Genomic DNA, 27,891 nt, shown 5'->3' with positions numbered 1-27,891 from the left:
ATGTGGCAAGCAAGTCGGGGTGCCATAAACTACACTGCTACTGCTCTGGATGCAGATGGCAGTTACTTAAAGTGTACATCCAATGAGACATCGTGCAGGCTGGTCAATGTAATGTGTGGACATGTGTATAATATCAGTGTGGTTGCTGTGGATAACACGTGCACCAGCATGAAGAGCCGCACATTGCAACTACAGATAGGTACACGCTGACAAAAATATAAGTTAACACTGCTTATGTGCAATCACTGTCAAACTTACACCATGCATGTGTTCTGTGTCGTTCCTCTGCAGAGCCCTGTTCACCCTCTCAGCTGACCGTCTCAGTGAACTGTAGCAGTAACTCTGCCAAGTTAGCCTGGCAGAGCAGCCCCAACGCAGTGTCTTATACTGGCAAAGCCATAACCGCAGACGGTCACAATGTGACCTGTTCCACAACGACAGAACTCAGTTGTAATTTGGAGGGTCTGCAGTGTGGAAAGATGTATAACTTCACTGTGTCAGCTTCAGATTATTACTGTCAGAGTCCAGACAGCAAGCCAGTCATCCATACAACTGGTAAGAAGCAGTAGCACCTCTGCTTTTATTCTACGTCCTAATAACCCTCTCGTACTTATCGAATCCCAAACAGCAGTTGAGATATTGCAGACGAGTAAGTCTAACTGTTTTTCTGTCATCTCAGCCCCATGTACTGTGCAGAATATGCTGACCACTCTTAACTGTACCACCAACATACTGACCATCAGCTGGACACCGGGATCCATGCCAGTAAACTACAGCACCACAGCGGTGATGACAAATGGCACTACACTTCGCTGCGTCACGCAGAGTTCTAGCTGTACGATGCCTGAGTTACAGTGTGGACAGCAGTACAGTGTGAGAGTCAAGCCCATCAGCAGCACATGTGAAGGACCCAGCAGTGTCCCGGAGATTGTAAATTCAGGTATTTTAGTTGACTTGTTAAAGTTTATGACTCTACGAGCCATGATCTCACTCGACATTAAAATGTTTTTTTTCTGTCTTCCTTTTCCTCTTTGTCACATCATTTCTCTCACAGTTCCCTGTGTTCCTGTGAACATCCAAACCCTGGTGGAATGTTCCACTAACAGAGTGTGGGGATCCTGGGATGCAGCTCCTGGGGCAATGTACTACATCTCCACACTGAAAGGAGCAGGAGGTTTCTCTACATCCTGTCAAACAGCTAACCAAAGATGCCTCTTCTCTGGTCTGCAGTGTGCTCAGACATACATGTTCAGTGTGATGGCCTCCAACAACAGGTGTAACAGCTCAAACAGCGTCATGGACACAGCAACAACTGGTAAAATATGGACTAAAATATTTTTTGTAGGGTGTGAAAGCACAGCTTACAAATTAGATTTGCTAACAAGTGATTCTTCAAGTTGGGCAAAAGAAGATTATCTCAGCGTTCATTTTCTCCACTTTGACTTCCAGCACCCTGTGACCCTACAAACGTGGCTGCTACTCTGAACTGCCTCTCTGATGTGGTGACGGTTACTTGGAGGGCCAGCGCCGGCGCAAATTATTACACAATCCTGGCTGAGGCCAGTGGACATGTCGACTCCTGTAATTCCACTGGTACTTCCTGTGAACTAACCAAGATGCAGTGTGGGAATGACTACACTGTGACTGTTCTGGCAGGGGACACAAAGTGCAACAGCTCCATATTTGCTAAAACCAACATTACAACAGGTACTTTCAGTTTTGGCACAAAGAATGACGTCAGGATAAACTGAGTAGCTCAAATTATCCTCATGCAAAAAAAGAATGAAATCTTAAACTTCCTAAAACTGCCTACAATTATAGATTACTTAACCAGAAAGATTCCTTTAATCAGCACATCTGTAATGTGTTTTGTGTGCAGCTCCCTGTGCTCCAGTAATCCAAGACCACTCACTGAACTGTAGCTCCAACCAAGCTTTGGTCACCTGGGTTAAGGATGAGGATGCCATGACTGTCATGGTCAATGCAACCTCCAGTATGGGATATATGCAGTCGTGCAGCTCATCTTCCAACAACAGCTGTGTCCTGGATCTGCTGTGTGGAAACACTTACACTGTAAAGGCTGTCGCAAAAGGACCTCAGTGTCAGAGCAAACCCAGCTCTGCTTTTCAGATTGTTACAGGTAAAGAATATAAGAAAAAAATTTGACTTAACAATTGCTGTTTCTTTTTGATGTCTTTCTCTGATTTTCTTTTGAAAACAATTCAGTAGTGGTGGTTTTTATACTTTAAAACAGTACAGTTTTTATAGCAAAAGAAAGAAATCTGTCAGCACAACTTATATATATATAAAAAAAAAGTTTTGTTAAAAAAAAATAATCTTGTAGCCCATTGCCCATATCGTCTTTTTTGTTAATTCACAGAACATGTCCTTTTTCACCGTAGACCCAATTTAAAAAAAACGCACACACATACACAGAAATTTTTCTACTAAATCTTGGAAAAAAAACAGATAATAGTACTTTCTATCATTTATCTATTACTTAATTACTTTGATGTAGTTTAAAAGACCTTGACAGAGGTCTTTATTAGCAGGAAAAGCGTAAAACATCTGAAAATACAGTTAAGTCCAAGTCCAACCAGCTGTCCAGATTAGAGTCTTTGCTTGGCCAATTCTGGCCCCCAGACCTAATGTTTAACAACCCTATCATAAGGTTTAGGGATGGGTTAAAAAAAAGGTTGAAGGTATTCAGGAACTGAACTTGTCTTCTCTCACACAGCACCCTGTACCCCTGCAAACGTGGAGTACCAATACTCCTGTGACACTGGCATTGCTTTTGTGAGTTGGGATGAGACTTTGGGCAGGAAGAGATTCTATGTGCATGCTCAGTCTGGAAATCTCACAGCCTCCTGCAGCACCAGCCAGACTGACTGCTCCCTGCCCACGCTGCTTTGTAGTCGCACATACAGTGTAAAAGTAGTAGCTCTGGCTGACTCCTGCAACAGCAGCGTGCCCGGCGTAACGACTATACAGACAGGTAAGACGGAGAGGATGTAGATGCAGGTGATGTATATACAGCTGGGAAAGTCTGTGGGAAATTCAAAAATACTATTTCTGATTACCATGAATACAATTTCCAATTTCCCCATGTTCCCTTTTCTACTATCGTAAGTATCCAAGTGTAGTAAACTGTATATAATACAGTTAATTCTGTATTTCTTTTAAAATACTTAGTTGAAATGCCGAGTAATGCATTGGATTAAAAATTATTTAACACATTTATTTAAAAAAATATATATAAATGTAACTTTTAGCAAATACATGGCTTAAGATAGCGGTCCCCAACCCCCGGGCCACGGACTGCTACCGGTCCGTGAGACGTTTGGTACCGGGCCTCGAGAGTTGAGGCGGGCGTGAAATCTATGGTTTTCAGGGTTTTTATTGGTTTCTATCCTTATTTTTTTATTGTTATTATTGTTAACTTGTTTTCTCTGGGTCTTTTCCTGTGTGTTATGAATAAGTCTTCTTTTTTTGGTTACCAGTACTGGTTTTATTTTGTTGTATTTATCCGCGACACCTTAAAGGCCGGTCCATGAAAATATTGTCGACATAAACCGGTCCGTGGCGCAAAAAAGGTTGGGGACTGCTGGCTTAAGAGATACCAGGTGTAACTTCCTAAAAAATTTAAATGAGGGTTAATTAGGTGGTGTTTGTACTCAGTGGTTTTTCCTTTTGTTTTCCTGTCAGCCCCTTGTGCTCCAGTGAACGTCAGTGCTTCCCTGTTGTGTGACAACAACACTGCGGCAGTGAGCTGGCAACACAGTCCTAGTGCAGTGTCCTACAGTGTGAAGGCAGTTGGCAGAGACGGCGACCTCAAAAGGTGTGCCACAAACAGCACAAGTTGCCTGCTACCCAACATGCACTGCTCTCAAACCTACATTATCACCGTCACTCCCTTCTCTATGCGCTGCGAAGGCAGAGAGAGTTTCCCATACACCTACAATGCAGGTGAGATAATGCCAAATAAAAAAAATTAACTGGATAAACTTGGCTTTAATCAACTTTATGCATTCTTTAAAATAACCACTAACAATATTTATTTAATAATTATTATATCTATCTTTTATTAATTCAAAACAAAGATTTCGCTTTTAATATTTTTAATTATATTTAGATTTATAACCCGTCCAACTTTATCTCACCATCTTTTTCGCAGGTTCCTGCCCTCCCACCAACGTCCACATGTCTCTGCAGTGCGATGGAAATGTGAGCCGTGTGACCTGGGACCCTGCCCTTCGAGCAGATTTCTACTTGGCCACAACCGCACCTTCTCTCACGGACAAACACATCCACAACTGCTCATCCAATGGAACAAGCTGCTCCCTTACAGACCTCCACTGCGGAGAAACAGTCGTTGTCACTGTTGTCACCATAGAGAGAGGCTGCACGAGCCAACCCAGCGTACCATTCACCTTACAAACAGGTCAGAGAATTGAACCATCCATCCATCCATCCATCCATCCATCCATCCATCCATCCATCCATCCATCCATCCATCCAACTTTTGTAGTGTTCAACAAATACAGCTACCATAGAACTAAACGTCAGATACAATGTACAAATCTGTTTGCCTGGTACTTTTGTGCATCAACATTTTATTAATATGTTATAATGGCTCACATCTGCCACGTTTCAGTTCACCCATATGCAGACCATAACACAGAGCAGAAAGTGAACTTATTTTTGAAAAGATATAACAAAAGTCGACAAAGGGTAAGGTTACTAAATTCAAAGGGTACAAAACCTAAACCAAAACCTAAACAATGCAACAGAACTAGGAACTAAAGAACTTGCAAGAAAGAACCAGAAAAAATGATAAACAATCATATAGACAGTTGTCCTGTCAGATATAACCAACTTTCAGGAAATAAAATAGAACTTACGCAGATTTTGTCTTACCCATCCATCCATTCTCATTCGCTTATCCTTGTCAAGGGGCAAAACCCTATGATAGGCTGGGACATGCTCTTTCCCCCATAGGGCAAGAGGCAGGGTACACCCTGGGCAGGTCACCAGGGCTAACACAGAAAGGCAGACAACCATTCACACTCACGGACATAAAAAAATTGCTTGTTAACACATAAGATAAGCAAGACAGTTGAACGCACAGTGATCTTAACACTAATTAATGCCATACCAATAAGTTGATTCTGTTCATCTGGACGTAAAGTTTCCAGTGGGAGACGAATTAGGTAGGTTTTTCAGGTAAAATCAAATCCAAAGACAGGATCTGTTGTTGCTCATATTCTATTTCTAAAATAGTGTTAAAAAAATCACTGGGACACTAATTATCAAATTGTCTCTCTACCTGTCTCTCCCCCTTCTTAGTCATCTGCCCACTCACTGGTGTGACTGGAGTGACAAATTGCAGAAACAATGACATCACAGTAAGCTGGGACCCAAGTCCAGAAAGCGGAGTGACCTATTTCATCTACTCCCAAGGAAACAGTGGGATCGCTTATAACTACTCCACAACTCAGACGTTCTATGTGATGAATGGGCTGCAGTGTGGACAAGCATATATGCTCTCAGTGGCTGCCCAGGACCCTGACTGCACCAGTCTCTTGAGCAAGCAGATAGAAACTGAGACAGGTTAATATCTGGATATTTCTGGGTTTGTTCACCAACAAAGTACTGGTTTGACATCCTTTGCAAATAATTAACCCCAGTTTGGTCTTTTTTTTAATGCAGATGATTTTGTTCATTTCTCACATAATGACTTGTTGTTAATCTCCTTACTTCCAGTTCCATGTCCTCCAACCAACCTGACTGTCAAAACTGAATGTGCCACAAACTTAGCAATTCTGAAGTGGGCACCGAGTAGACATGCCATCTCTTACACAGCCACATTAACTGGTACCCACGGCCACTTAGTTTCCTGTGGTACCAACAAAACAACCTGCTCATTGAAGGTGGATTGTGCAAAGCAGTACTCAGCTTTTGTGGTTGCTTCCAGTGCAACATGCAACAGCAGTAAATCAGATAATCTAACTTTTGTCTCAGGTACATGACATCTGCTTTTAGGGTTAGATTTTCTTTTAAATCTCAAAACTATTAAACAGTCAACTGATAATCTTCCTTTCTCTTCTCTTCCAAAAGCCCCTTGTCTGCCTGACAGGGTACAAGCAAAGCTGGACTGCAATGCTAACACCTTTGCAGTGGAGTGGAGGGGAAGCCTTGGGGACATTGATTACACTGCAATCGCCATCGGCAGCGACAAGACACGGAGAACTTGCAACTCTAGTAGCACCAACTGCGTCATCCAGAACCTAACTTGTGGCCTCATTTACAGCATTGTCGTCACAACCTCGTCAATCGACTGCGGCTTCATTGAAGGCTCCGACTATGAGATACAGTCAGGTAGCAAATATTCTTTGACCAACATTAAAATTGGGGCAAATGTTTTGAAGTCACTAAACAAAATCCATAACAACGTTATAAAACATATTACAATTCACACATCCTGAGTCATTTAATATTTAATATTTATTTTTAGGTTTTGTGCAGCAACATTCATACAGTATACTTCTATCCCTTCAAATTTTTCATTATAACCTTTATCTAACCTACTTTCACCCCATTTAATAACTTTTAAAACCACCCACATCTGCAAGTTAATCTTCCTTGCTTTGTCTCCAGCCCCCTGTAAGCCAAACAGCGTGATGGTGAATTTGCAGTGCAGAACAAACATGGCGACTGTCAGCTGGGCAAACTCAGGCCCAGACCAACTGCAGGTGGTGTCAGCGAGGGACAGCAGAGGAACAGTCACCACCTGCAACTCCACCAGCTCCAACTGCACCTTCAGTCAACTTAAGTGCGGGGAGATATATGCCATCAGTGTGGTCGGTCTCACAAGCAACTGCAGCAGTGAACTGGCTTTTGCCCAAAGACTTAACACGGGTAATTTAGCAAATAATAATGAACAGATTGATGCACTGTATCACTGTGACAATTCATCAAGCTTGTTTATAACAAATGCAACAGGTTGTTTAGACTCAATCACATTTAGAAGCACAAGACATAATGGCCTGTGTCATGGCATAATTGAAACCTCTATTAAGTTACAGCACAGCAGAATAATAATAATACAGACAAAAATAAAAAAATAACTTTCATTTTTCTAAATTAATTTGCTTAGAAGAGCCATTATTTGTGATCTGCACACAAGCTGTTGTGAATGATTGTTAAAATAAAGGCAGAAAATATAGCCAATCATAGCCAAACACTCCCCAGTATTGACATAATTATCAAGGCTATATGAAAGAATAAATACCCCCAAACCCTATAATGTAATGTAAAAATATTTTTTAAAATGTAAAAATGTTTCTATAAAACTACTAAAAACTGAAGAATATTTTAACTGCATTATATTTTTTTACTTATGCAATGAAGCTGAAGCAGCATTTTGAAATGGTATTAGATTTAGGCGACGCTGATTTGACTTCTGACATCATAGTCATCCATCACTGAACCTGGACAAGTACATGCCATTAGTGTAGAATATTACAAGCCTGAGCACTGCAGGAATAAACAATATCACACTAATCCATACACTTACCTGTTTCTGTCCTCCATCAGCTCCATGCATTCCCACACACGTCACAGCAAGGGTGTACTGCAACACCGGCATCACTGCAGTCACATGGGATGCTGCGCTGGGTGCCACATCTTACACTGTCTATGCTCGGGGCAGTCTGGGCTACAATGCTCAGTGTAACAACACCGACACCAACTGTGACTTCCTTAACCTGGCCTGTGGACAAGACTACAACATCACAGTGGTGGCTCTCCATAACACCTGTGTCAGCATGGTCAGCGAGACTGTCAAGGCCACCACAGGTAATAAAATACAACCTGTCATACCCACACAACAAGCTGCTCACTAAAAGTAAATTGTGCACAGCTGTAATGTTGCTAATGCAACATGAAACAACAGTGCATCAATTTTTCACACCTACTTTTAGTGTTTCTTTGTGTTGCAGTTACTTTTAATTTACTTTAATGAACATAGCATTAGCTTTTTTATTATTAGCGGCTAAGCTAAATGTTAATGTTATAAAAAAAAGGTAACAGCAATTAAATAACCCCCCCCCCCCCCCCCCCCCCCCCCCAAAAGATCAGCTGAACATCTTTTTTGAAGATTAAATACATAAATTGTGTTAATAACATCTGCTACATGTTAAAAGTATTAACTTTTCAAAGTTAGTGTCCCTAGTTAACTGCTAACCTGCAGTTATCCTAACAGGAAAACCATTTACTATGTCAGAGCTTTTAAAGTTAAAGAACATTTCTATAGAAATAACTCCTGTTCCTGTGAAAATGAATCCCTGAAACTCAAAATGTAAAAAATTTTTTTCTTTTTAAAAAACTACACCTGCTGTTCTTTTTTTCTTCCCTGTTTGTTAGGTCCTTGTCCCCACAGTGGTCTGAGAACATCCCTGGACTGCAACACCAACACAGCTGTGGTATCTTGGACTACAGGAATTGGCATCCTCTACTACAATGCCACAGCTCAAGCCTTCGGCTCCATAGACAAGCAGACCTGCTCTACAAATGGCTCCTCCTGTAATATCAGTTCTCTGCAGTGTGGGGAAAGCTACAAAGTGAGCGTCAGTGGGCAGGGACTATACTGCAGCAGTCCTGCTCAGGACTGGCAGAGAGTGAACACAGGTGGGGTCAATTACATCCTTACAAAACAAGCTGACACCTAACTGGAAGATAATGGATAAACTGTTCTGTGCACATTTGCATACACTATCCAAAATGTTTTACTGCTTATCAGCTAATTGTTCTCTTTATCTGTTTTAACATACTATGGAAACCATTTCTGCCCAAGCATCTCACTAACTAGTGTTAATATTAGTTATAACATGTAACTGTATGAAATGCAAATACAAATTATTCCTGATTCATTCTGACATCTTTTTAAAATCTCAGGATCTAGCTCTAAACAGAAACCTCTATCAATGAACCGTGAAAAATAATCTCACTCACTGCTTGTTTTTCCTCCAGCTCCCTGCCCTCCCACCCAGTTGATGGTGAACTCTTCATGCGAATCAAACAACATCTCAGTGTCCTGGCAGGCCTCTCAAGGCTCAGTCTCCTACATGGCAGTGGCTGAAAATGAACAGGGCCGCCGGTGGTCGTGTAACACCAGCAGCACCAGCTGCCAAATATCTGGTCTGCTCTGTGGGCAACAGTACAATGTCTACGTTGTCGGTATTGATGACAAGTGTACTGGAGCCAAGAGTGACATGAAGAAGATTCGCACTGGTAATTTGTCTATTGTTATTCAAAGCTTTGCACTATATTCACTGATTTATTCATCAGTTTCAGAAAAAGGGATTTCACATTTACTTTGTATACTTTAACAATTCTTTGCTGTTACTGAGCACTAGCCAAAACAGAAACAGACAGCTGCCACACACTTGATCTTACTCCATTTATGACATATGAATCATTTAAATGTGGCTATAAAGACATGACATGGTGTAATTGGGATATTGGTTAAAACTTATAAACATTCAATTGAATTCATGAGCTAAATTCATATGTCTAAGGTGTTTTTTGTCTTTGTTGTTATTTGTTGTAGCAACCATACCCTTAAATTAGACAAAATACATTCTTAATAAACATAAAAAATTAGCAGTTCTGTGTCTCTGTTAATGATTTCTGTTACCATACAGAAAGTATTGTGTTTGCTTCGTTTCCAGCTCCGTGTGTGCCACAGAACATACAGAACCATCTGGACTGCCTGTCTGGTGTCCTGAACATTACCTGGCAGTCGACAGGTTACTTTTTGAACTTCCGCGCCTCTGTGGTGAACAGCAAAGGTCAAAAGAGCGTTTGCACAACTCCTACGCATTACTGCGTTGTACAGAACATGCAGTGTGGGCAGACCTACAATGTTACAGTGGTGGCCCAAGATGAAGCTTGCAACAGTTCCCATAGCCCCACAGAGCAGGTCTCTACAGGTCGGTGCAGCTCCTGTTGGCAGTTCTAGTGCACCTGCTCTAGTATTCAGTGTTCAGCTATTCAGATCTGATATCAGCACCTCTTATCTATATCTATTTATCTTTTAATAGCTGTTTGATTAAAGTGATTTTTTTGGTTCATACATCACATAATAAAGTTTTACCTTCTTGTTATTTACCTTCAGTCTTTACCTCAACTTCTCCTCTTTTTCTGCCGTTCCACTCAGCTCCCTGCCCTCCCTCATCCTTCCTTTCTAATGTGAACTGTGGCACTGGCGTCGTATCTGTCACCTGGAACAATAGTGTGGCAGGGGTGATGTATACAGTGTCTGCTGCAGATGCCAAAGGTGCCAGACACAACTGCAGTAGCACAAACAACGGCTGTAATCTCAGCACACTGGCGTGCGGGATGCAGTACAATGTCACAATCACACCATACAGGAATGAATGTGTGGGCAAAGACAGCCAAACTAAAATGGTCAAAACAGGCAAGTATCAGCTGTTCTTCTGTTTTTGATCGTATATTCCTCACTTCCATCCCATATCATCCTCTCACTTGTACAGGCTGTTGTTAGAAACCCTATTCGCTGCTTATTTCTGGTAAGCCTGTGGTCTTTAGATGATGCAAAAGATGGCTTTGTGCATTTAAGGTTAACCAAAAAATCTGTCATAATTTTAGATCACAGTTCTAACTCATGTATAGTGATAGTGACGACAGAAACACACCAGCCAAGTCATTAGTTTAACAGACTTGTTACAAAAATGCACAGATAATAAAATATTACGACATATTTCAGCAGCTGAGATAATTTCTGGACTGCAGATTTGAGCATCTGTTGATGATATCTACAGAATATAATTGTAAATCCGGTGGTCTGTGTAATCTATGAATACTGTAAGCACCTAATTTCCTGTCCCTGGTTGCCTCCAGTTCCTTGCGTACCCCAGCTGTCAGACGTGGAGATCGACTGCTTGACGAACTCAGCGTGGGTGATGTATAACGAGTCTGCCGGGGCCAAAGAATATGTTGTGGTGGCAACAGACACCAGGGGTGCTGTTCAGACATTTGATTGTAACTCCACGTCAGATGGGATGTGTTCTCTGCCACCACTTACATGCAGCCAGAATCTCACCATTACCCTGAAGGCCAAGGACCAGCAGTGCACCAGTGCACCCAGCAACTCTGTCAAAACCGAAACAGGTAAGGGAAAATTATAACGAACGTAAAAGCAAACACCGAAACTGTAAAACCAGGATAAAAGGGAAGTCACTTTAACTAGAATATCACCAGTGCTCTGATGCACTGTGGATTTAAATAGACTTAAACTGATAATATCAATTATATCATAATATATGTTAAAATTATTAAAAAGAAACCATTTAAAAGGCCAGTAATATGAGGCATGAAAATGGTTCTGCTCCTCTGAATCTTTGGTTTTTGGCTCATACAGCTGTTTACCCATTGCTCTGTCTGCAATTTAAAAGATGTGTGAAATGCACTCAGTGATCACCTAATGGGGGGGACAAATTGTGCTCGAGGTCAGCGCCACATTTGTCATTTTACAAGCAGTAAGCGGTAAATGAGCTACTACATAACTGATGTTCTGGTTTTGTTATAAACTGCTGCTTCTTCCTCTTTTTCGTTTGGCTGCTTCCATCTCATCCTATCACACCCACCCTCTGCATGTCCATCTTCACCACATCTGTGAGGTGAAAATTGATAATGTGGATACAGCTTCACAGGCATGAAATATTTACAGTTAAAATACTCTTTGCATAAAACAGCTGAAAGTCACTGTTTTATGGGTTAAATATGTCTAACTTGACTCTGAGTGTGAATGTGTCCAAGTTATGAGTTAATTTTCTTGGAAATGTAGCTCACGCTGGGTTTTTCATGTGTAATGTGTTGTTGTGTTGTGTAATCTCAATAATATTCAAGAAAGGACAGAAACAGAAGTTCAAGTCTGTACCTCAGAGTATTCCTCTTTCTACAGCTCCCTGCCCTCCTAATGGCGTAAAGGAATTAGTGAACTGCAACAACGGAACAGTCACGATTACCTGGTCGACTGTCTCAGGTGCTTTAACGTACACGGCCACGCTGGAAGACGTGTACGGAGACAGTACCACGTGTTGCACTACATCAAACACTAGCTGTGATGTCACACATCTGCCATGCGGCGAAATTTACATCGTGCACGTCACGGTTGAGGGACGAACCTGCAACAGCTCAGAGAGCGAACAGCTGATGTTTAGGACAGGTACAGTGCACACAGTAAATTACATAAAATATTCATTAACATAACTGGGGGGAAAAAAGAAAGCAGACGTATATTTCTGTCCCACTCAGTGCCATGCGTTCCTGAGAATCTCAAAGCCAGCCTGAGCTGCAGCAACAATGTGGCTTCCATGTCATGGAGCTCTATGAAGGAAGGACAGCTTTTCAGCGTAAAGGCAGTGGGTACTGACGGGCATGTGGACGAGTGCAGAGTTCCTGACAAGCAGTGTGAACTGACCAATCTGCACTGTGGACAGTACTACACAGCCACTGTGTCTGCAGAGGACATGACGTGCAAGAGCAAACCGAGTGAGAATGTGACGATCAAGACAGGTATGCACTCCGACTGCTGAACCGTTTTATTGCTGTCGTTTTATTTTGACAGGAACACAAGTTACCAGTGATTTCGAAACTGTCATTGAAAGTTTAGAACTTTGCATCTACTTACGGTACATTAAATTCAAATTCTACTTGTTTTTAAAAAGGTGATGCCAGTTTATTTTTCTCAAAGAATTATTTTTTCATGCAGAAGAGGTAACATTCACCTACTGGTCACTTTATTAGGTACACCTTACTTGTACCAGTTTGGGCTTCCTTTTTTCTTCCTGGCTTAGATTCAACAAGGTGCTGAAACATTTCTGAGATCTGGTGTCTGTGGAGGCTTTTTAAGTACAGTTAATTTAAAGAGATGATTTGACTTTGTGACATGGTGCAGGATCCTGTTGTAAGCAAGAATCAGAGGATGACTACACTGTGGTCATAAAGGGATGGACAACAGCAATATTTGAGTAGGCTATAGTGTGTAAGTGTGCTTAGTTGGTACTATGAGGCCCAAAGCGTGCCACGAAAATATCGAACACACCATTACGTCACCATCAGCCTGAACAGTTGAAACAAAACAGGATGGATCCATGCTTTCATGTTGTTTCTGCCAAATCCCGATACTACCTTCTGATTATTGCTGGAGAAATTCAGACTCATCACACCAGGCAACATTTTTTCAAATCTTTCTGTGATATTAATCACGAACTTTCAGGAATTACAGCTCTGCTCTAAACATTGACAATTGTCTCTTCTCATCAGTGCCGTGCACTCCAGCAAACGTCTCCTCCGTGGTCGACTGTCAGGCCAATTCTCTCATCGTTTCCTGGTCGAAAAGCTCAGGAGCTGATTCCTACATCGCCACACTGCACGACAGCACCAATCAGGGCACAACATGCCAGGCCACAACAGAGGGCTCCTGCAATGTGACAGGACTCGGCTGTGGACAGATCTACCATGTTTCCGTAGTGTCTTCTGATGGGTACTGCAACAGCCCGCCCACTCCTGTTGTTGACACACCGTCAGGTAGGACAGAGAGAGAATTCAATGCATTTTAATTATAGAGAATTATCTGTGGTACAACATGAAAAACGCGTCACATGTGTAAACTGAGAAAATGTACCATTTTAATAAAAACATTGCCGTCCTTGTCTGATACAGGATTCTTGCTGCTCAACAGTCCTGTTTCTTCTTTTATGCAAAGTGCATTTTAGGCCTGATTTATTATCTTTGTATACCCAGTCAGTTGTTTACTGACTGCCATTTAACCCAATTAGTTGGAAAATGTTCCTCATTATTCCTGGAAACATTTTCACCCTTTTGTTCCCGCTACTTAACTTATTTGAGAAGTATTGCTGCCATAAAATTCAAAATGAGCTCATATTTTTCTTAAAAATTAACATTTTCTCATTTCAAACATTTTATATTCTGTCTTTCTGTGTTCTATTGTGAATAAAATATGAGTTTGTGAGGTCTGCAAATGATTTTACCCAGCATAAAACTACTTTAGAAAACTGACTTGTAGTTTTGTGTAGTTAAAATCTGCTTTTCTTTTTCATATTTGTCAGTTGCGATACAGTGATGGATGATGTTCAATTTTACATTTTAGTAAAATGCTCTGTCCCTGGCTTCTACATTTTTACTATTCATATAAAGTTTCCTGTCTTATCTGTCTTTCCCTCAGTGCCCTGTAATGCAATAAATATCAGGGCATATATGGACTGTGCGATTAAGGCAGCTGTGGTTTCATGGTGGCCGAGTGATGGAGCCTTGTCATACATCGCGATGGCCACTACAAAGTCAGGTCACAACGTCACCTGTGAGACCAACAGGACCTCCTGTGACCTGACAGAGCTGCTCTGTGGACAGAGCTACTCTGTGTTTGTCAAAGCTATAGGAAAGACCTGCAGCAGCATCGCTAAAATGACAGGACAGCTGGTCACTGGTGAGCAGCACCACAGAGGCTTCACGAACCTATATAGCACATCTTTCGTCTTGCCGAGTTTTTCCACCTTTAAAAAAAGTGAAACAAACTGCTAATTTATTGAAATTGTATAATTATGTTGACCTTTCCCACTTAAAACCAACCAAAGTATCAGTAAAAGTGATAAAACACAATTAACCAAAATGACCTTAAATGCACTAAAATTCTTGAAACAATAAAGTTTCTGCTTTTTTCTAACATTACTTACATTACATAACTTTACTACAGTGGACCAAATCTACGCTACCTTCTTGCATTTAATTTGAAGCTGCAGTTCGAACACACAAAGCTACATTTTTGTCTCAGTTTTCCTCCATCCTCTCTTTTAGAGCCTTGCATCCCAATCCAAATCACCACCCAGTACAGCGTGACAATCGGCCAGGTGCAGTGGGACATAACCAAGGGTGCTAATTACTACACAGTCACGGGGCAAACAGACCAGGGACTCACCACCTCCTGTGTTACCAATGACACTTACTGTGCATTGTACAACATGAACTGTGGCCAAATGTACAGCATCGTTGTCACAGCAAACAACTTTGTGTGCCAAAATGTGTCTACCTCTACTGAACAAGTTTTAATTGTGACAGGTGAGAACACGTGCTAAACAATTTTTTGTTCCCTGATTTATTTTGGTATCAAAATATCTTCATGTTTTCCTCCATGACTACTGATGGGCTCTTTAAATTTGCAGATCCCCGCTGATAGTTTATTAAGTCACTTTGGGCAGCCTTTAGCTTCAACAATTGGACAGAATATATATCAACATCCACACTAAATCATTCTGTTGTGTCTCTCTTTCCGCACTCAGAGCCGTGCCCGCCCAATAACGTGCAGACAAACGTTAACTGTCAGAATAACCAGGGGATGGTCTCCTGGGAGATAAGTTTTGGTGCAGTGGGTTACGAGGCTCGCTTCGCTGGCCGTGACGGACACTCGCTGTCCTGTCATACTAATGCCACTTCCTGCAGCGTGGAAGGACTTCACTGCGGAGTCATCTACCACACTAATGTCATTGCTATTGGGGAGAAAGTCAATAGCAGCAGGTCTAACACTGTCCTGCTGTATTCAGGTACCCTACCAGCCTAATTTTATTGACATTGTATGCTGAGACCCCCTTCTCTCTTTCCCAAACTTTATAACTGCAGTTTTCACTTATAGCTGAACGGTTTTAAGATGTGTTTTAATGAAAATAATGTAAACTGCGAGAACTTGATTGAAAAAAAGCTAAAATGATAGAAGAAATGAACTAAAAGTAAGACACACGTAATAAACAGAAAATATCACGTGCCATCTCTTGGTCTGAAGACAGCCAACCCCCTTAAAAAGTTTTCTTTTGCTTCTTTGAACCTCATTTAAGTGTTTACTTTTATAACAGCATCATAGCAGGCAGCCTAGGCAACAAACAGCGTCTTGCTTGCTGTTTTAAAAAATCAGGGACTTATTTTTTTTTTAAAAAGGGCATAAAAATCGGGTATTTTGAGCTACATCAACTACATGCCCATGCAGAGAACCTGTGCTTCTCAGTGAATGTGTACTCGTCTGCCGAATTGTATAACATCTATTTTCTGAAGTGGAAACTTGAATAATAAATATGATTTGGAGCCGTGCATTCATGGAGATCATTGCAGCTTTAAAGTCGATGTCCTGCATGGCAGTACTGATGTTGTTGTTGTTTTTTTGCCAATAGCTCCCTGCGCAGTTGGAAAGTGCACAGCTAACCTGGACTGCTACAATGACACAGCCACAGTCTCCTGGAGTCCAGTCAGTGGAGCAAACTCCTACATGGTGACTGCTGTTTCAGCAGATGGTTCCCGCGTTTCCTGTGAGAGTACTGAACATCAGTGTAATCTGACAGAGCTGGAGTGTGGACAGGTGTACAACGTCACTCTCGTAACCATCAGCGACCACTGCCGGACTGAGAAAAGCACTAATATCTCCTTTAGCACACGTGAGTTGAGCCGCGTCTCAATCACGATCTTAAATTTATTCTACAGTCTAAAATAAAATCATTAAAACTATTTTCACTCTTTGAATTACGGCCTAGGCCCCTGTAAGCCGTCACGTGTGGGAGTGGATCTACAGTGTGGGACAAGTACAGCCAACATGTATTGGGAGGAAAGCGCGGGAGTGGAGCTCTACATGGCTACTGCCACCAACATGGGAACAACACTGAAGTGCAACTCCACCAATTCCACCTGTCAGTTCTCTAACTTGACCTGTGGGGACACCTATAAACTCTCTGTCATTGCATACAGCAACAGGTGCTACAGTGAAATCAGTAGCACTGTGGAGATTCAGACAGGTACAGTAACTCGTTAGTACTGATTGACTGAATGAGTGATTTGTACTTTAATTACTGCCTGATTGAATTAATAACATGCTTTATTTCCTATTAAGTGGCCTAACCTTAATTATTAATTATTCTGTACATAAAGATAGGTTGGGAATTTTCATCCACAAAGACTGTTTAGATTTACTCTATTAATCAATTAATTACTATTAATTTCCCTAAATTTAACAGTTGCTAGACTGACAGCAACATCCCTCAGAATACCAATGTGACTCTTCTTTTGTCAGAACCCTGTAAGCCAGATGGTTTGAGGGTCCATGGGTCATGTAACAATGAGACGGTGCTGCTGTACTGGTTTAAGGCTAAAGGAGCATCGGCATATATTGTGAAAGCAGACGGAAACCTGGGATACAGCACGTCTTTAAAAACGAATAACACAATGATAGAGACCAACCTGCCCTGTGGACAGCTGTTCACATTCACTGTAAAAGCTCAAGATGACTGGTGTGACAGTCCTACAAGCCGGCCTGAAAAATACATGACAAGTATGTGTCTCATTTAGATTTTTTTCACACATAACATGCATAATGTGTGATGATTAAACTGTTAACCTTCTCGTCAGCCCCCTGCGTCCCAGCACATGTACAGAGCTTTACACGCTGTGAGCATAGCCTGGGCTCAGTCAGCTGGGCCGCGAGCGATGGCGCAGAGTCCTACATGGCCATTGCAACAGGACAGGATCGCCACATCCACACGTGCACCACAAACACCACCATCTGCACCTGGAATGATCTACACTGTGGTGAAACGTACACAGTTTATGTCGTTGCCATGAACTACGTATGCACCAGCATGCCGAGCAACAGCACTTCAATTCGGATGGGTAAACAAGCTTTTAAACAGCAGTAATATTTCTGAAATTGTTTTAATGGGGTTTTTTTTAGAGCACATGAAAATGAACGCACTGCATGCAGAGCAGTAGCAGTACAGAGCTGAATATCTTAGTTTTAAATTGCTGACATTTTATACCATTTCCTAGCACTTTCATTTTGTCGCTCTAGACAAATCAATACAATTAAATAAAGAAATAATAATCAAATTAATCAACACTAATAAATGTCTAAACTTATGTCTTCTCTTTTTAGCACCATGCATACCTCAGAATCTGACATCATCTCTTAATTGCACTACAAAGGTGAATATTATTTATCTGGATTTTCTTTTAACTCTTTAAAAAGGTTTCGGCTCAGTAAATTAAAGACATACCCAGTTCACCTGGGTAAAGATAAACTCATAGATCTTACTCCCTGGTTCATTGCTTATATAGCTTGAACTCTCTTAAGCAAACCTTCGTGTGATTTTATTGAGTAATCTTCAGGAAAAGTGTCAAACCTTCTTGAAGGACATTCAAAGTAAGAATGCTATCTTGATTTCTGATGAGGATTGAATTGTATGATTGAATTGTACTGTAATATTTTCTAAGGTGGGATCACTGGCCTGGAATGCCAGTGAAACTGCAGAGTTTTACATCGTGACTGCAGAGAACAACATTGGCCACAAAGTGCAGCTCAGTACCAATGATACCTGGACTTACATTTCTGAGTTCCACTGTGGTCAGGAATACTTCCTGTCTGTTCAGGCGGCAGATTCAGTGTGCACAAGCCGCCCCAGCCCACCTTTAAGTCTTACATCAGGTAAAATCCGGTTTATACTTGGAAAAATTTGTCTTCAAGCCAGTAAGTAAAAGGGCAATGCATATATTATATTTCTTTGCAAAAATGCACGATAACCGTAAAAACAATTGTACATAAAGGATTTTATGTTGTAAAATGCATCATTTCTTACATATACTAAGGAACTGTAATTGACAACGAGTGGTAAAACAATTTTTATTGCCGGTCAGTTAAACGTGATTTTTACAGGCAGACCTGGAGTCATTGAAATATGTGCTGTTAAAATGGAACTGTGCACCATACTTGAGACCCTTTTTTTCTAATCCAGTCTTTTCTCCTTTCGTCCCAAAGAGCCCTGTTCACCCACCGGTATCTCCAGCTTCATGAACTGCATCTCCAACATTGCTGTGGTGTCGTGGACTGGCTCGGCTGGTGCAGAGTACTACATTGCCAAAGTTAGGACGGAAGATGGACAGTCTTCGAGCTGCTGGTCTGACAGCGAGCAATGTGCCATGCCCAATGTCCTCTGTGGACAGAACTACACAGTGACTGTGGTGGCCTCAAACAGGAAGTGTAACTCTGATCCCAGTAAAGGTGACCCACTGCGATCAGGTGAGGACAAATCAGTATTTTTGCTACGCTGTTGTTATTTTTACTCTGAAAATAGAAAGTGTGTAAATAATTCAAAGACAGATCTAATTTAAGTCTTTTTTAAATGTAGTTCTGTGTTCATTTAAAATGTATACTTAAATGAGTTTCAATTTCCTATTCTTCACACTTTTATCTAGTTCCTTGTGTTCCGACTAATGTGGAAGTGAAGATGGTTTGCTCCAAAAATCAGGCTGTTGTGTCCTGGAGTGCTAGCAATGGGGCTCTTTCTTACAAAGTGACAGCAAAGAGCACAGTGGGGTCCATGTCCATCTGCCAGACTGCAGGCCCAAGGTGCACTTTGACCAATCTGATGTGCGGACATGACTATTCTGTCCAGGTGGTGGCAGAGGATGAAACCTGCTCAAGTCTGCCCAGCCCAGCTATAACTTTCCATTCAGGTAAAACAGTGAGATTTTAAATGAATCTCCTTTGGACTGTGTGATGTTCATGATGTCAGTGTGTCATAGATTTATTGCTCTTAGCATGTGCAAGTACTCAAAGTGTTACTCCCTTCTTTTGTCAGTTCCCTGCACACCCAACATTGGCACAGTGATTCTGGACTGCTTCACCAACTCAGCCCTCTTGGACTGGGCCTACGCTGAGGGTGCCTTGTATTACAATGCAACAGCACACTCATCCAGTGGCCATGTTTCCACCTGCAGCTCCAACATCACCAACTGTGAGCTGCCAGGCTTACAGTGTGGTCAGATCTATGACGTGATCACTGTGGCCTCAAATTATGAGTGCAGCAGCCCTCCCAGCTCCACACTCCAGGTGGAATCAGGTAAAAATGCAATAAAAATAAGTTAAAATTGTGAGGCAATGATTTGCTGTAGTGTACCACTTATTTGGTAGTTTCACAGTAATTTCAAACTGGCGGAAAACATATTTTTTTGGCATATTTCAACTTCTAGGGGGGCATAAACAAATGCAAAACTCAGTATTGCGGGAGTTTAGTTGGGTCGCTTACTAGTGCAAACTACATGTCATTTTTTAGGGACCTGAAGATGTTATTAAGTTTTCCATTATAAAATTATTAGGTTTTTAGGTATAAAAGCCTTGATGAAGCTTAAGGAGCTGTTATGTTATCTGAGTCAGAAGTATAAGCACCTAGAAATGGAGCTAGGGTTGCAGCTAGCCACTATCATTACACTTACTACCTCCTCATTGAGCTATTTCACTTTGTCCTTCAACCACCAGTGCCTTGTCCTCCCGAGGATGTTGTGCATGTACTGGATTGCTCTACTAACACAGCTGTGGTGGAATGGCAGGCCAGCAGAGGGGCGGACTACTACATTGTCCAAGCCGCCGGCGTGGAAGAAGATGAAACGAGTTGCGAGACAATGTCACAGTCCTGCATCCTCGCAGACCTCTTATGTGGCTTCACCTACAACATCAGCGTGATTGCTGTTAATGATGTGTGCAATGTGTCAAAGAGTGACACACAGCAGATGCAAGCAGGTACAATAGGGAATGTTCATGTCTGACAGCCAGTTACGACATGCTAAGTCCATAATTTTCTTAAATAGGAAAATAAAAATACATAATGTTTTTGTGATTGTTTAAATATACTACTGAACAATCTAATATTTACACACAGATGTTGTTACTACTAGTTATTATCATTGAAAAGGTCTGTATGTGATCATTGCATCTGTACTAATCGTTCTTTCCCTGTGTTTTTGCAGTGCCCTGCATACCACACCTAGTGGAGGCCGGGGTTGTTTGTGAGTCTGGTGCTGTGGCAGTGTCTTGGGAGCCAAGTAAAGGAGCATTATCCTACACGGTAGTTGCCCAGGGCCGCGGTGGCTACGCTTCAGTTTGCAACAGCAACGACTCAACCTGCCTGCTCGGTGACGTGCTGTGCGGCCTCAACTACTCGATCACTGTTACTGCTTCAGATGACACATGTAACAGCACTGAAAGCTCTGCTGTGGAGATCAACACAGGTTAGAAGATTTCATTTATCAAAATATGATGGATTTTTTAAAAAGAAATCATGAATATATAGTATATTAGAGTGCAATTAATATTCTTCTGTATTCACATTTGTCTTTAGTGCCATGTGTGCCTCAGAAAGTAAGAGCTGAGATGGTGTGCAGGAATGACACAGGAGTGGTATCATGGGAAGAAGGGGAGGGTGTGTCCATCTACAAGGTCCAGGCTTTTGGACCTGATGGTCACAAGTCAGAGTGCGACACAACTGAAAGCAGTTGCAAGCTACCCAGCATGCACTGTGGCCAGCTCTACAACCTGACAGTTACAGCTCAGGATGGACGCTGTGATAACAGCCGAGCCCACCTCAGCCTGCAGTCAGGTAGGTGGGAACTACTGTGTGTGTGTGTGATCTGTGTTTTAAGATGTCTTTAAAGCTTAGCCAATGATAGTAATGATGAAAAAAATGATTGTATGTTGTTGACATGTCAGTTGTCTTACTGCTCATATCATACCTCATACCTCAGCAATGCTTAATTCATCTTTTTCTTTCACAGTGCCATGTAAGCCAACCAGCGTGAAAGCTTCTTTACGATGCCACTCAAACTCTGCTGCAGTGACATGGGAGGGGGCCAGCGGAGCTCTCCTATATACTGCAGTGGGTGTTACAGCAGATGGCCGTTACAGGGCTGAGTGTAACAACACTATGACCTTCTGTGATCTGAGTGAGCTGCAGTGTGGGCAGACCTACAATGTTAGCATGTTCAGCCAGGATGAGTCCTGTTCCAGTTTGGAGGGCAACAAAGCTTACGTACGAACAGGTATCAAAAGCAGCGGAGGCTCAGACATGAACTCAGTGTAACAGCTTGTGACTTTATACAATCTACATACAGATGGCAGGCTTAATAATTTATCTGAGTAGTTTAACAATACTCAAACAACTTGTGTCTCTGCCACCCTCAGCGCCTTGTCCACCACAGAATGTGGTTGTTGGTGCACAATGCGGAGCAGGTTCCATGGTTGTGTCCTGGTCCCCCAACCCTGATGCCCAGTACTTCCACGTGGCTGCAGTGAGCAACACTGGGGCGAGACTCTACTGTAACTCTACTGGAAATAGCTGCACTCTAAATAATCTACCCTGTGGACAGAGCTACAACATCACTGTGCTGTCTATAAGAGATGGTTGCCAGAGCAAACCGAGCGCTGTGGTGGAGTCTTCTTCAGGTAAACTTTTCTTATAAATACAAAATGTACTGATGTGCTGGAGACGTGATACACTTTCTTCATGTCTTTGTTCCATAAATAAGACCCCAAATATGAGACGGTGTATTAATCTGGAAAGCAAAACAGCTGCAAATATCAATCTGATAATAAATATTTGTTAGTTTATTTCATCTTTAAAATCAAGGCTTAAGATCTGAATTATGACAACAGCTGGACCATCAGGTGCAAAAGCCAGCAAACCATGTATGTAACATTTCTTTAGAGATGGTGTTATAGAGAGTTTCCAGATGTGGGAAGTGGGAGGAGTCCCGGCGCATAACTGCAGTTCAACATGTTGAAATAAGAAGCTGAGCTTATGGTGCCAGTGAACATCTGTAGATGATTAAATATATATATATTACATTTACCATGCGCATTAATGTTTTGCCTGATCTTCGGCTTAAGCCACAGATTTTTCACAGGATGTTAACCGGTGGGTGCTACTGGAAGTTTAGAAATAGATATGCTTTCCATCATTTTTTCTTTTATGTTGAATTAAATGTGGATCTCCTCTGGAGCAACTTGCTCATTATTTTGCCTTTCACCTTTAATAGCTCCATGCATACCCAGGAACATTAAGGGTAGTCTGGACTGCATATCAAACAGTGCCTGGGTGACGTGGGACGACTCGATGGGAGCAACCAGTTACTTTGTGCTGGCCCGAGCAGCCAATGGTCACAACTCCAGCTGCACTACCACCTCATCTCCCTGTAAAGTCCAGGATTTGAACTGTGGGACACTTTACACCTTTAAGCTCAAGGCTATCAACAAGCACTGCAGCAGTATTGACAATGCCACCTTTGAGCTTGAGACAGGTATTTAGCAGGAATCTCTGCACTCTGGATCCCTCTCTGTTAAGTGTGTGGTGTTTTGTGTGTTTTTGTGAGGTTTCTGCAAAGTATTTTGACCACTGACATCTCTGGGTGAGGCCTGCTATCTATATCTTTTCAGCTTGTTTTCAGCTGTTTTATCATTTGTGACAGATTAGACATTGGAAAGGATTTTTCCTTTTTCTAATTATTGGTTTGAATTCTTTTCTGTAGGTCCTTGCACTCTAACATCCATCAGTGCAATGAGCCAATGCAACAGTGACACCATCCTAGTTGAATGGAAGGTGACTGCAGGGACACCAGTCTATGTGGTCACAGCTGAAGGTGATGACAACTCTGTTGTTACCTGTAACAGTACCTCCACTTCATGTGTACTCCAGAATGTTCACTGCGGCATGCACTACAGCGTCATAGTAGCAACTTCCTCTGATAAGTGCAGCAGCCTCAGAAGCCCTCCAAAGAAGATCCAAACAGGTATTCTTCAGCTTCCCAGATTTGTCTGCTAAACTACAGTAGAGTTTCAGTACAAACACCCACAGAGATTTGAATCAGATAACTCTGTCTTCTTTAGCACCTTGCGTCCCAGCCAATGTAACAGTGGTGCCATCGTGCAAGGACGCTGGGGCCAAAGTGAGATGGGCGGACTCTCTGGTGCCCACATCATACCAGCTGATAGCCACAACTCGAGATGGACACGTGGCAACCTGCAACACCTCAGTGAACAACTGCTCTTTGGTTGATCTTCACTGTGGTCAGCTGTACAATTTAAGCATCACTGCCAGAGGGGAGAACTGTACCAGCTATCCCAGCAGTTCATCCTTTAAAACAGGTACAAATAACTGATCAGTTATTTTCTGTCATCTTATTGAGCTTTACTTCTTCAAGTCTTTTGATTAGTTTGTGTTACTGAAAAGGGTATCCTGTTTTTTAGATTCAACATTTCTAAAAAACTGCGTTTAGAAATTGGGCTGCATGCTACGTTCCCCTAACAGGAATCCTCTCTCTCCTTCCTATCAGTGCCCTGTGCGCCCTCTGATATCGCGGTGGATATTGACTGTCAGACCAACTCGGCTGCCATGTCGTGGAACAAAAGCACGGGTGCTGTGGAGTATTTTAGCTTTGCACAATCCACGAATGGAGTCGCCCTGTTCTGTAACAGCAGCAATCCCTCCTGCACCTTCAAAGGGCTGGAGTGCGGTGGCGTTTACAATTTCTCTGTGACAGCCTCTAACAGCATCTGCAACAGCTCATTCAGCTCACCTCTGCAGGCCGGAGCAGGTAAGTCAAACATTTATATTTAACCACAAGTTTGGGGGAAAAAAGTGTTTAATGTGTTTCTACTCCTACATTTATGGTCAATTTGCAGTGTTATTGATAAAATGCTTCTTCCTTCTTCTTCAGTCCCATGCCCTCCTTCTCGTGTGAATGTCCGTATGCAGAGGATAGACAGGTTATACTGGGCCATGATATCATGGAGCAAAGTTACATGTCCTGATGTTGATTATTTGGCGGAAATCAGCGGTCAGATTGAAAACAACCCACAAGCCTTGATGACTGTCTCTTCTTATTGGCTACCCAGGCCATACTTTGAATTTCCAGTGCCTTGTAGCACTGCTTTTAACATCACAGTGCGTGCCAAGAACTCAGCTGGTATCGGCAAGCCATCGAGTCCCATTACTGCACTAACAGGTAACTTTCTGTTCTCATTTGTAGACTTTAAATGGAACAGGATGTGTTTTTGCATGGATGTTCATGCAAATGCAGATGGCTGCAGTTCCCTGGTTCTGCTGGAGGTCTCTTCCTATTAAAAGGGAGTTTTTCCTTCCCACTGTTGCCAAAGTGCATGTTCATAGGGGGATTGTTTGATTGTTGGGGGTTTTCTGTGTTATTGTAAGGTCTTTACAATATAATGCACTTTGAGGCAATTATTTGTGACTTGGCGCTATATAAATTAAATTAAACTGATTTATTTTGAATTAAACTAAACTTATACCATAATGTCAGCCTCAAGTTATAGCGATTTATACATCAAATGCAATAATAACAAAAGCCTGACATTACAGTATAGATAAAATTTTAACTGTAGCATTACCCTTTCCTTCGGTTAACAGCATTTTCACTGTTTCCTTCCCAGCCCCGTGTGCTCCACAGAGTGTGATGTACACTGGCAACAGGCAGTCTGCTGTCCTATTCTGGAATGCTTCAGTGTTTGCTACCAGTTACACGGTCTACAACGTATCGAGAGGAACCCGTGTAAAACTATGCAACACCACCGAACTTTCCTGCCAGCTAACCGACTTCGATCCTAATGCAACTATAGTGACAGCTAGCAATGCTGTAGGGGAGAGCAATCCCAGCCAAAACATTACAGGTCAGACAGACAGCAGTGGTCTGCAGCCTGCACGCAACTTAGGAAAACAGATTTAAATGTTTCTACACTCCTTTGTGTTTTATGTAATTCTTTATAACTTTGTATAATGCCACTAAAAATTAAATGTGGTTGGTTCTTTTTCTATATATTGCTATTTAACACAACCCTCTTTGAGACATTTTCTTACGAGTGCTTTCCGCATCTTCCTCAGGTCCAGTGACAACTCGCAGAAGAAGAGACCTGGAATTTGTTCAGTTCTATGCCAGTTTAGAAGAGGGTTAGTCTGTTTGTATTGGTGTAAAACAGCATCAAGATAGTGTTGCTCATGTAATCAATCAGCTGTCACTCACTTCCCTCTGTCTCCATTAGATCTTGAAATCCCAGAGGTGCTGACATTAACAGTAACTGGAGTTTCTTTGCATGTGAGTTGGACGACAGTGACGGGTGCCACCGAGTACACACTTATGATTGAGGAGGAGCAGATAAAGGGAAAAGCCAGCAAGCCGGCGAGAGTTCGAAGAGTGGAAGGTGACTCTTACACAGAGACTGATCTCAAACCCCAGACCACCTACTGCGTCAGGGTGGCAGCCAAAAATGCCATCAACCAAAGCAGCTACTCCCAGTCCAAATGCAGAAACACTGATGCTCTAGTGGGCTCTTAGTGACACACACACACATGCACGCATACACACAAATTCACTTAAATAGACACTGGACTAAACAGAAATACTATCATATGCCACTTTGTAGCATCCATAACACAACTCATGCTGGTTTGATCGTACACATACTTTAGGAAGATAATTGTGAAAAGGAAGTAATCACACATACAAAGTCATGATAAAATTATGTTTCTTAAATGTCACAAAGAGATGATGATCAAACCTAACAACCACTTATAGATTTAAATGCTTCTGAATTTTCTGTGGGAGTAGTTTGTATATTTGCATAAATGTAGCTCTGCTGAAATTATACAGTATTTATCAAAAACATGCTTATATTTTTGGGGTAGGTTATTCGATTCTCTGCATGATTGATGAAAAATGTAGTGTAAACAAATAAAATGGTAATTTATAAAGCTATATTTGTAAAGCCATGCAGTATCTGATCTTTTTGATGTACTATGTGACTTCTCAGATTGTAAACACGCCGACAGATGCTTTTGAACAATCCCAGAAATTAAAGAATAAAAAAAAGGTTGAAAACACACAAAACAAATCTAATCTGGAGTTTCATTTTTTCCAACTTGGAAAGCACACCATCTTTTAACTCTGAAGCTTTACATATCAGGGCCTGTGCAAGTCTGAAGATTATTTTAGAACAACTTCAGATAAACAACAGAAGACATTACATTATGTCACTATTTATTCAAAAAATGCTAATCCAAATTACAGAAGTAATCTGTATTTTCTCATACTCAAAATCAGAGGTCTTCACTGGGATTTATGCACTGACAGGCAGATACATGGATAGCTTTAACACTTAGAACAACCAGGAGGGTCATTTTGACCTTAAGTAGAATTTGATTTGGGCCCCCCGCCAGCACCAGTCCCGCCCACCTCAGCACCACTAGTATTATCTATAGTTTGTTCATGCTTTATCATTTGTGCGTTAAACATCAAACACAACTATTATCATAACTTACTAGTGTGCTGGAAGGAAATCAAGACAATGTATGATTCCTGTTCATGTGCCTCACAGCTGTTCCGTATTTCCCAAATGTGGTAAAGCGCAGTGATATACTGTGAAAGGAAATGATGCAACTGAAGCCTGGCAGCATCTGGTATATACAGTGGGGCAAAAAAGTATTTAGTCAGCCACCGATTGTGCAAGTTCCCCCACCTAAAATGATGACAGAGGTCAGTAATTTGCACCAGAGGTACACTTCAACTGTGAGAGACAGAATGTGAAAAAAAAAATCCATGAATCCACATGGTAGGATTTGTAAATAATTTATTCGTAAATCAGGGTGGAAAATAAGTATTTGGTCAATAACAAAAATACAACTCAATACTTTGTAACATAACCGTTGTTGGCAATAACAGAGGTCAAACGTTTACTATAGGTCTTTACCAGGTTTGCACACACAGTAGCTGGTATTTTGGCCCATTCCTCCATGCAGATCTTCTCGAGAGCAGTGATGTTTTGGGGCTGTCGCCGAGCAACACGGACTTTCAACTCCCGCCACAGATTTTCTATGGGGTTGAGGTCTGGAGACTGGCTAGGCCACTCCAGGACTTTCAAATGCTTCTTACGGAGCCACTCCTTTGTTGCCCGGGCGGTGTGTTTTGGATCATTGTCAT

At 41.8% G+C, this 27,891-nt stretch overlaps 1 protein-coding gene across 1 annotated transcript; it reads left to right on the top strand.

Annotated features, from left to right (window-relative positions):
- fndc7b (fibronectin type III domain containing 7b) lies at nucleotides 1-26,791 on the top strand. Its single transcript, XM_076876151.1, has 47 exons — nucleotides 1-199; nucleotides 292-555; nucleotides 680-940; nucleotides 1,055-1,315; nucleotides 1,450-1,707; nucleotides 1,880-2,140; nucleotides 2,738-2,995; nucleotides 3,706-3,966; nucleotides 4,175-4,441; nucleotides 5,347-5,610; nucleotides 5,764-6,021; nucleotides 6,118-6,378; nucleotides 6,658-6,918; nucleotides 7,597-7,857; nucleotides 8,425-8,688; nucleotides 9,031-9,291; nucleotides 9,732-9,992; nucleotides 10,220-10,480; nucleotides 10,924-11,193; nucleotides 11,987-12,250; nucleotides 12,340-12,600; nucleotides 13,351-13,614; nucleotides 14,273-14,533; nucleotides 14,902-15,162; nucleotides 15,384-15,644; nucleotides 16,263-16,523; nucleotides 16,620-16,877; nucleotides 17,153-17,410; nucleotides 17,488-17,748; nucleotides 18,011-18,060; nucleotides 18,349-18,559; nucleotides 18,890-19,150; nucleotides 19,327-19,587; nucleotides 19,713-19,973; nucleotides 20,390-20,650; nucleotides 20,878-21,138; nucleotides 21,249-21,506; nucleotides 21,682-21,945; nucleotides 22,088-22,348; nucleotides 22,942-23,202; nucleotides 23,431-23,691; nucleotides 23,789-24,046; nucleotides 24,235-24,495; nucleotides 24,619-24,906; nucleotides 25,352-25,588; nucleotides 25,800-25,865; nucleotides 25,958-26,791. The coding sequence occupies exons 1-47, from the start codon at nucleotides 1-3 to the stop codon at nucleotides 26,248-26,250; spliced, it is 11,796 nt and encodes a 3,931-aa protein (XP_076732266.1). The 3' UTR covers nucleotides 26,251-26,791.
- Nucleotides 26,792-27,891: the final 1,100 nt, after the last annotated feature.

Source organism: Maylandia zebra, linkage group LG17, assembly GCF_041146795.1.
Source record: "Maylandia zebra isolate NMK-2024a linkage group LG17, Mzebra_GT3a, whole genome shotgun sequence".
NCBI classification, from domain to species: domain Eukaryota; kingdom Metazoa; phylum Chordata; class Actinopteri; order Cichliformes; family Cichlidae; genus Maylandia; species Maylandia zebra.
This window is presented reverse-complemented; position numbering and strand designations above follow the sequence as displayed.